Source organism: Aulonocara stuartgranti, assembly GCF_965226115.1.
Source record: "Aulonocara stuartgranti genome assembly, chromosome: 9".
Lineage (NCBI taxonomy): Eukaryota > Metazoa > Chordata > Actinopteri > Cichliformes > Cichlidae > Aulonocara > Aulonocara stuartgranti.
Window position 1 is genome coordinate 5,812,504 of NC_138960.1, and position 9,802 is coordinate 5,822,305.

At 42.4% G+C, this 9,802-nt stretch overlaps 1 protein-coding gene across 2 annotated transcripts; it reads left to right on the top strand.

Annotated features, from left to right (window-relative positions):
• The first annotated feature begins 1,427 nt into the window (after positions 1-1,427).
• Positions 1,428-6,834, top strand: LOC309713661 (uncharacterized protein). Of its 2 annotated transcripts, none has more exons than XM_082545456.1 (5): positions 1,428-1,516; positions 2,466-2,647; positions 2,777-3,020; positions 3,147-3,286; positions 4,599-6,834. In XM_082545456.1, exons 2-5 carry the CDS (start codon positions 2,547-2,549, stop codon positions 5,758-5,760), a joined length of 1,647 nt encoding a protein of 548 aa, XP_082401582.1. In that variant the 5' UTR covers positions 1,428-1,516; positions 2,466-2,546; the 3' UTR covers positions 5,761-6,834. The 2 variants fall into 2 exon arrangements, with proteins under 2 accessions (XP_082401582.1, XP_082401583.1); XM_082545457.1 differs by having other exon boundaries at positions 2,777-2,996.
• The last annotated feature ends 2,968 nt before the right edge of the window (positions 6,835-9,802 follow it).

Sequence of the window (9,802 nt, forward strand, 5' to 3'; positions counted from 1 at the left end):
AGATCAAGATCCATCAAAAAAAAGATAAAATATGAATAACTGTGGGTTTATTGTATCATTAATTATATGACTGCAGCTCTGATTTACCTTTAACCAATTTCTGACCTTCTCATCAAAAGTGGGGAAAAGCAGTGTGGCAAATCTCACGGGCATTATAACCCATTTTATTTACATAGTGCCAAATCACATCGACAGTCCCATCAAAGCATGCTACATCGAAATTTTCTATTTTTTGGACCATTCTCTGCCAACCTTGTAGATGGTTGTTTAGGAAACTCTCAGTAGATCAGTAAATACTCATACAAGCGTCTGTGGAGGTTCTCAGTCATCCAGGTCATCATAGTCTAAGGATCTGGAAAAGAAAAGCATCTGGACTTCTTTGAGTTTCCTTGAAGACGTTTCACCTCTAATCCGAGAAGCTTCTTCAGTTTTAAGAGCAATATGGTAGTGTCCCCAAGAGGGTCATGGACCCCTTAGTGATCCTCTACCTAATCACACGAGAGAGAGTGTGAAAACGGGTGTAGGTCACAATCAGCCAAGGCTTCGGGTGAAACCTAGCCCCACCCTATCATGTGATTTACTGAGGTCAAATGGCCCAGGATGTGAGTGGGCGTTAAGGCGTCAGGCGTGCTAGGAGGCACAGCAAGTCTTCTGGCAATGGCACGTATTGATGTGCCACCCTGGAGGAGTTGGATGAACTTCCACCTCGTTGTTCTTTGTAGGGTCCACATATCGCCTCATGTTACCAGTAGTGACACTGGCCTTAGCCAAATGCAAAACTAGTGAAAACTTGTTGCCCCTCTAGTGCACCTGTTGATGCCAAACACCAAAGGTGCTAAAACTGATGAAAAAAGTGTTCCTTTACTTTTTTAAAAAGTAGTATAATTTAAGAAAGTTATTTCCTCTTGACAGAGAACATCTGAAGCAGAGACAGATTCTAATCAAGAACCAATGACCATAAACTGAAAAAATACCCAACAGAAAACAAACCATGGTTTGTGCTGAAGCAATGAGACTCTAGTAGTGTAATATTATCAGCACATAAGGATCATTTATTGTAACAAATAATTTAAGTACTGATTTGATAGAATTTGCTAAAATCTTTGTTTAAAGTACATAAACACATGCATTCATCCAGACACAGCAACATATGTTGTTATTGTAATAACTGTATAAAATTATACAATTATAATTGGCTGTAATGATATTTAATCAGGTTTCATGCCATGAAAGACTTATGGACTGAATTACAGCAGCAGGAGAGAGAGTGAGCGAGAGACACACTGGAACTCGTTCCTCTGGTGCTCTATCGCTCACTCTCACTGTGCCTTTCGTTCTTTGGGGGAGGAGATTCAACGACTCTTAGCATCACTGCAGAAACAGAGAGAGGGCGGAGCAGAGGGAGAGAGAGAAAAGAGCCGGAGAGACGATAGCAGGAAGGCGATGAGACAAGGAGAGATTTAGAGACTGCAGCAGCACGAAGCGCAGGAGAACAGAACCGACAGCAGCGGTGTCTGTGAGAACAAACACACCTTACGCTTTATTTTACGTGTATCTAAGTGTTTGCACAGTGTTTCTGATCAGTACTTATCTGTGTCGGTTTTGCTCTCATGACTGATTTATGTGAACTAACCAACCCTGATCAGTACTGACAGGTAGTGCTCAATTGATATTCAACACCAGTGATCAATACTGTAGGGCTATGCTGTGTGTGAGTTCTCCTTTTGTGTATATGTGTGTTTTGTTATTGATTAGTAACAAGCAGTGATTCATTAAGGCTTGAGCAGTGTGATCAGATCAGTCAGAATATTAAATCATATGTATCAGTGTTATATTTGCTGATTGATTATTGATTTGTATTTTTGAAGTGGTGACTGATTTGCTGCAGTAGTGATCATATGTCACAGTAGTAGTGATTACAAAGAACAGTGTTCATGATTTTTACCTTCAACAATAGATTCATTTATTAAGAACAAATTGTTTTGATTTGTTACTGATTGGTGTTGAACAGTACTGATTTGATAGCACTCATCAGTAGGTATCATTCATACTGATCTGTATCAGTCATTATTAGACAGTAACATGTACCAGCCAGTATTTGCCTTCAGTATTAGTATGGCTGGGTGTAGGAGTCAGAATTAGGAGAGTCAATCACACGGTGTAAAGGTTCTGCTATGGAGCAGTAGTGCATGCTGGGAGGTGTAGTTCCTGCACTCTTAAATAAAAAATTGAACAGGCAAATGGGTTTAATATCCATCACGTGTCTGTCACTATGAGAATATTAGTGGTGAAAACTCACTTAAGAATACCAAACTTTGTACTGTTTGCTGAGTTTCAGTATCGATTGTGCACAGATGAACAGAACTGATATTAAACTAGTTTATGTCTGTCCCTCCAAACAACACAGGCAGCGTGTGATATCATAACACATCTCTTTATCTGACACTCTGTGTCTCTCTGACAAGAACTTGGTGTGACACAGTCCAGCTGAGATAGAGGTCAGCGGGGCTTAACCTGCTGGGCCACCATCTGATTGGTGGGTGGTGATGATCGCAACAGGTGGATTGCTGAGAATCAACGCACGCCGACAGGACTCGCTATCCAGACCACATAAACCACACGCACAGAAGAAGAAGAAGAAGAAGAGGTAATGCACACTCACAAACAGACACGCATTCAGAGGTGATGTAACCTGGCTGCGTGTGTTTTTCGACACACCTGGGGGTTAGTGATACGATGACGCAATTAACCAATGTCCCCGCCTCCCAAACCCTAGGAGGAGTGAGGTAGTGGTGGTAAAGGGGAAGCTGAAGTTGTGTTCAGTCTCGGGTCTCGTGGCTGCACTTGGCATTCTGGTTCTGGTTGTGGGTGTGGTCATGGCAGCTCTGGGCTATTGGCCTCGTGATGGATTGTTCTTCAGCTCTCAGCCACAGGAGGGCACCGCCATGGCTTCTGTCTCCTCAGACACCCCAACAACTGCACCTGCTGATGCCCAAGTGAGACACTACACCACTGACACTGTGTGTATTTTACTGGGCAAAGGTGGTTTTCATATTTTGACTGTTGTAATGCAGTCATTTTTCACATTTTGTCATGAAGTGTTTCTTATCTTAAGTCAAGTTGAACATCTGTCTGACTGTTTCCAGCGAGAAATGAGAGAAGGTGTACTGCAATCAGATGACGTGCAGGATAATGGAGGAAGCGATGATGGTTTTAACCAGACAGAAACCATAAATGGGACGACCAGACATCTTTCACAAGGTTTTCTACAGGACTTTCTGGACAGGTAAACAAACTAGCCTGTCTGCTTTAGCCGAGGCTGCCAGAACAGCTGTAAAGGCCCTTTGGGAAGTTCTGGACTTGCAGGGGAAATATCTCTTCATATTGTGGATGAGATAGCAGGGTAACATTCATACCATGTCACTGCAATCAGTTAGAAATTAGTAGGAAATTGAAATTGCTTTGAAAGAAGTTTAGTTCCTACTCTAAAGCCCTGTGTAAATATGGAACAATTCACTGCCTCACGACTGCTTTGCAGATTGTGGTTGCATATGGAGAAGATGTGGCCCCAAACCTTTAAATTCAGGTGTTGTCAGTCCCAATGCCACAAGTATTGAAAATCAAGCACCCAGCAATCTTCTTTGTGAAAAAAGGGGACATTGTTTCTGAAATTCACTGGATTCAAGCATAGTATTGTAAGAAGATGAAACATTTCCAACAGGCCAGTTGGGGAAATTCCTTCAATACCTTCCTCCAACATATTCCACAATCAATGGCATTATTGCAAAGTGGAAGTGCTCAGGAACCACAAGCACCCAGCGGCAGTCCACATGAAGTTACGTAATGCAAGTGCCAAGTGCTGTGGGGCATAGTTCATAAATGGTAAATGGCCTGTATTTGTATAGCGCTTTACTAGTCCCTAAGGGCCCCAAAGCGCTTTACACATCCAGTCATCCACCCATTCACACACAGGTGATGGCAGATACACTGTAGCCACAGCCACCCTGGAGCGCACTGACAGAGGCGAGGCTGCCGGACACTGGCGCCACCGGGCCCTCTGACCACCACCAGTAGGCAACGGGTGAAGTGTCTTGCCCAAGGACACAACAACCGAGACTGTCCAAGCCGGGGCTCGAACCGGCAACCTTCCGATTACAAGGCGAACTCCCAACTCTTGAGCCACGATCGCCCCAATATACCCCAATATAAAGGTTGCCTCAGCACAAAAACTGTGCTATAAACTTCAAGGAATGGGTTTTCTGCAGATGTCCACATAGTGTATAGTCTGCTGTTATGTTCATGCATTTCTTTAACATCCTCGATAGGTTTTTCATCCCTGCTCAATACTGTAATCAGTACTGCACACATGCCACCAATGGCTATTTCATTCATCATAAACATTTCATTTTGTTAGATCAATAGCTAATTTCTTCTTGTATGAATGCTTCTTGACTGTGCTGGTGGAGATTAAAGTTGATACTAGTGAGCTTTGGCAGTCTATTTGGAATTTCTAAAACTCAGCATGGTCCTAAAAGTACTTCAGGGTGTTTTTAAGTAGCTCTCCTAAGGATTGGTCTGTTTTCTGATTGTCTCTTCAGGTATTTGTACTCTGATAGACTGAAGGTCTTTGGCCCACTCATCATGGGGATTGGCATTTTCCTCTTCATCTGTGCCAATGCTGTTCTGCATGAAAACCGTGACAAGAAGACAAAAGTCATAAACCTGAGGGACATTTATTCCACTGTTATTGACCTCCACAGCCTCCGGAAACCCAACACTTCCTCCTGCTGCTCAGCCAATCCCCCCAACAGCATTGTTAACTATATCCAATCAAAGAGCCTGGAAGCCAAACCCAGGGCATACCCTGACTCCCTGATAAACAGAAAGGGGGGAGGAGAAGGTGTGGGAGACAGTGGGGTGGGAGGTGGGCTGTTAACCATGCAACCTGGCAGCAGTAAAGGAGCAGGGGAAGGTTGGGGCAATGATGGAGGAGGACACGCAGTCTTCAGTATATACCAGGAACAAACAGATGCTCCTCCTCCCTCTTCCTCGCAGAGACTTTCCCTCCCCCAAAGTTTTAGCCCCACCCACCCCTCCACCTGCTGGACCACAAAGAATATGCTAAGCTCTTTCACCTTACCTCTGCGCCGCCCAAAACCCCCTGCGCTGCAGAGAAGGCACTCGGCTCGAGCCAGGACCAACCAGGGCTGGAGAGGGGACAAAGGAGAAGAGGAACAGCAGAGGAGGGACATAGGAGACGACAAACCAGGGGAGGAGGGTTATGGATGCCCCCCACCTCCTCAGCGCTACTCTAGTCCCTCTCTAAATAGACCCCTTCAGGATTCATTAACAGCTTCTTGCAGCTCCTCCGGCCTCTACAAGGAAGCACCGGGAGGCTCCCAGGCCCTGCTCCTCCTCTCCTCTTCCTCCCTCACCCCCTCCCACCTGTCCCTCTCCTCATTTTCATCCACACCACTGCCGCCCTGCAGGAGGCACAGCCTGTCGACCAGCATCAACATCACAGGTTATAGCAAATTAAAACACAGAGACAACGATTCATGTTCCCCATCATCACACAAAGTGATATCACAGGGTAGGCATCAAATGTCAGAGGAAGTGAAATCACAAAGAAAGTACTCTAACAAGGAGAAGTTGAGGATGATCTCACAGAAATATTCTGGTCTGACGCAGAAGAAAGACCAATCAGGACTTGACTCAGAGACTGACAGCACAACTCAGTATATGACCGAGAAACATTAGGGCCACATTCAAAGACTGTGTAAACACTGACTGTGTGAAGACGTCGAAATGGTGTGCGAATGTGGCTCTGTTGGTTTCTGAATTAGCAATAAGGAGTCTTCCAGAGAAGCAACAGCACAATATTCAAGAACCTGCTGTTTAGCTGTGTTGATCAGCTCTCTAAACTCTCACTGGAAAAGTTTGTATGGAACCTTTTGCCGGCAGAGAATGTGCAACAAAATGTTTCTGTGTTAATGTGGTAGCTCTCAAATAAGGGGATATTAGCCATCATCTGGAAAATGTGTGGAATGACTTTCAATGTACGGTATTCTGGGTTCCAAATGAAAAAGTGCAGACTCATCCATCACTTTAGTCTTCTGCATTAGTACATGACCACATAACTACAGAAGAGCACTGTATCCACCAAAGTGTTTTGTGCCTCAGCCTTTTCATGCTGGTTATTATTATGGATGCCCAGGTAATGATATCCTGAGGAATCTGAAGTCAAGCTGAATGTAAGTGTTTTGTGTATGAGGTTCGATGTTATTTCCAGAAGACCTGTATTATTTTTATTTTTGTGAATGCAGTGCACTTCTGTAAAATAGCTTCAGTTTTTGTCAGTATTATGGAAAATTGCTTGAAGTAAAAAATAAAATGTACAGGTAACACATACCTGTTGTTCATATAAGTTACTCACTGTAGTGAGGATTTCCCATTTTGTTTCTACGACCTTTGCTGTGAGTTAGTTTTGACTGCATATCAAAATGAATCAGGATAAGTCAGCATTAAGCAATCTCACTACAAAACCTTAATTTAAATTGTTGGGAGGATGCCCAATGTCTTTAATTATTTCTATTAGTTTATCATTTGTACCCTGGAATACCTGTAAGCTGGGTTCATTACTTTCTATCAAGTGTACATGTTAACCTAAAAAGAAATGTACTCACTTTTTCCAGTTGTTGTTGACTTGCCGAGACGAAGCACGACTTCTTAGATTTGACTGATCCTAAACTACAAAGTTGTAGCTTCATGGAGTCTTCCACTGAAAATCTAACCTGCTTAACCTAAGTTTAATCTAAGCACAATATCACTGAAAATAAAGCACATTATGTTAAACCTTTTTTCATCTTTGTCTTATTCTAAATGTATTTATTGCTAATTCTTTTAAACTTGGGATTACCAGTCACGTGTTGTTCAGCAGGTAGAACCAAAGACAACGAGCCCCAGATTTTCCAGCTCTGGTCTGTCAACATGTTGGTGTTTGCCAGTTCAAAATAAAACAACTAAAGTTGTTTCATTTCTCTGTTTGGATATTTTTGTTGTTAAGGACAAATAACTGTAAAAACTAAGATATTGTTCTGGATATGAAGCATATTTTTTAGCCATTTAGCTCTAGTATAGTTAATTTCTATTTACAGAGGACTAGATGCAAGGTCTCCCTTCTGCACATCCACCTCAACTGCAGCCAATTTCTCCACAATGTGAAGTGGAATAGACGGCTAATGGTGAGCAATAGATAAACATCTATCTGGCAGAAGATAAGCCTCAATGCTTAAGGCTAACATGTATAGCTCAATGTTGGATGTACGTAACGTATGTTTGAGGTACACCCTGGCTACAAAACCCAATATCACAGCAAAGCATAGATTACACACGTCAGTCCAACTTGTTCCTTTCATGGTTTGGAGAGGCAAAGTGTGAAATGGATATGCATGTAGAAGTTGTAGTACCAGCAAGGGGAGATAATATATTTAAAAGCGAGAAGTTGCTAGTGAGCAAGAAAGTGTCCTTAATCGCCAGAAACAGTTAAGCTAAGTGGCTAATATGTATTTACATGTAAATCTGCTAATAATGTCTGTTTAAACACTTTCCTGATTATTTTCATGTTCATGAAATAAAATATCCCCCTCTGCTGGTAATGCAATTTACTGCAACTTCTGCATGTATATAAACGGACCCAATGGAGCGGCATGTCAATGTTTTGCCATGATACTGGGTAAAATAATGTAAAATAAGCTGAATATTTTTTCTGTCCTGGGCATACACAGGAGTGAAAAAAAGAAGAGCAAAGAGAAAACAAGGACAAAATGCAAACTATGGAACACTGATGAAGAAAATGAATGGTACGCAAATTCAAATGTAGAGAAAAAAAAGAAGTGAAGTTAAAATGGTTGCTCATTGCATGAAATAAGGCTGAGAAACCTGAGCATATAATAGCTTAACAAGCTTAAAAAATGGATCATTCACGGATCAGCCCTAACAATAAGCTTTATCACAAGGAAACTTAAGCATGAAAATCAAGAGTGTCAGTCTCCCAGCCTAGAACTGGGAACTGGTTCCACAAGAGAGGGGCCTGATAAATGGCCTGTATTTATATAGCGCTTTACTAGTCCCTAAGGACCCCAAAGCGCTTTACATATCCAGTCATCCACGCACACATTCACACACAGGTGATGGCAGCTACATTGTAGCCACAGCCACCCTGGGGCGCACTGACAGACGGGAGGCTGCCGGACACTGGCGCCACCGGGCCCTCTGACCACCACCAGTAGGCAACGGGTGAAGTGTCTTGCCTAAGGACACAATGACTGAGACTGTCCAAGCCGGGGCTCGAACCGGCAACCTTCCAATTACAAGGAAAACTCCCAACTCTTGAGCCACGAGCGCCCAAATGGTTATCACAAGATAAGTGAAGATCTTCCTCCAGTCTACTTTTAGAAACTCTAGGTATCACAATTACTGCATTTTGAGAATGCGCTATTGGGATAAAATGCTTCTATTATATCTTCATTGGAATAATCACTGAGACCTTTGTATGTGAGAAGAAGGATTTAAAATTCAACGTCATTCAGGCCCTTATGTCTTAAGCCTTAAAAAAAACAACAATTCATCACCAAGGTTGGCAATGAATTCTCCTGCTGTATATATCATTCCCAGGAGCTGAGACATTTCTTCCCTGGAGGAAATGGTTGAATTTCTTTCCAAAATTGCAATAAAATTTGATGGTATTATTTCAGGTGATTTCAATATTCAAACTGACAACAGCAACAACTCAGACTCTGATAAACAGATGAAAAACAACAAGATTACACAGTTGATCTGATTTAAAATCTGGGTCCAAATTAACATTTCAAGTGTAAATGGACTGATCTACTCTCCCAGAATACTCAAAGCACTCTATACAACATGCCACATTCACCCAAACACACTCATTCTGACAAGCACTTGCTCTATACTTAGAGCTTTCGTTAACTACATTCACCAATGGATGCATTGGAGACCAACTTGGATGTCTGCATGTCAAAGATACTTGATATGCAGACTGGAGAAACCAGGGATCAAACCACCAACCTTCTGATCAGTAGGTGACCTGCTCTACCTCCAGCGCTACAGCCACCCCTACGCGTCAAACAGGTTTGTCCTTGAAGTTGGACGACTGGATTGCTGAACAGCAGCAATGGAAAAGACAATTTGGGAAACAGTTTGTACGATTAAATTATGTTTTCCAAAATGTTTTAGAGTTCTTCACCCATGTTAACTGCATCCACCTCAAAAGCAGTCTGAATACACCTCAGACCTGTGAAAATTATGAGTTTTCACCCAACAGCACACTGTGAAACAGAAACGTACTTTTCAGGGGCTTGGAAAGCTTTAAAAACCATGAGACTTGGCACACACCTTCAAGGTGAATAGGCTTTAAATTTTTACGGGACTTATTTATTAGTGTTGCAAACTGGCTCTGTAGCACCATCTATAAATGTTCTACAGAAGCAGCTCTGACACTATGCTTCATCTATGTGTCTCATATTGTGCGGTGTCATGTAATGTTATGAGACATGCAAACAAGTCTCTTGGAGCCATATAAACCCAACACTTACGGCGCCACCTAGTGGTAACAGGGAATATGCAGTAGGTGACAATTATTATTCTATGAAAATCATATTTTCCTTGGTGGGCCCATTAATAATATTTAACACCGTGACATATAGGTACCCAGTATTCTTCATTGCCACCTAATGGGGATAGGAGTTGTTATGCAGCTGATGTACAGAACACCCAATTA

Excerpts from the sequence above, each read along its gene's own strand:
- LOC309713661 (XM_082545456.1), top strand. The coding sequence starts at position 2,547 with ATGATCGCAACAGGTGGATTGCTGAGAATCAACGCACGCCGACAGGAC. Across the intron at positions 2,648-2,776 it reads AAGAAGAAGAAGAAGAAGAG|GAGGAGTGAGGTAGTGGTGG; the intron begins GTAATGCACACT and ends CCCAAACCCTAG. Across the intron at positions 3,021-3,146 it reads GACACTACACCACTGACACT|CGAGAAATGAGAGAAGGTGT; the intron begins GTGTGTATTTTA and ends GACTGTTTCCAG.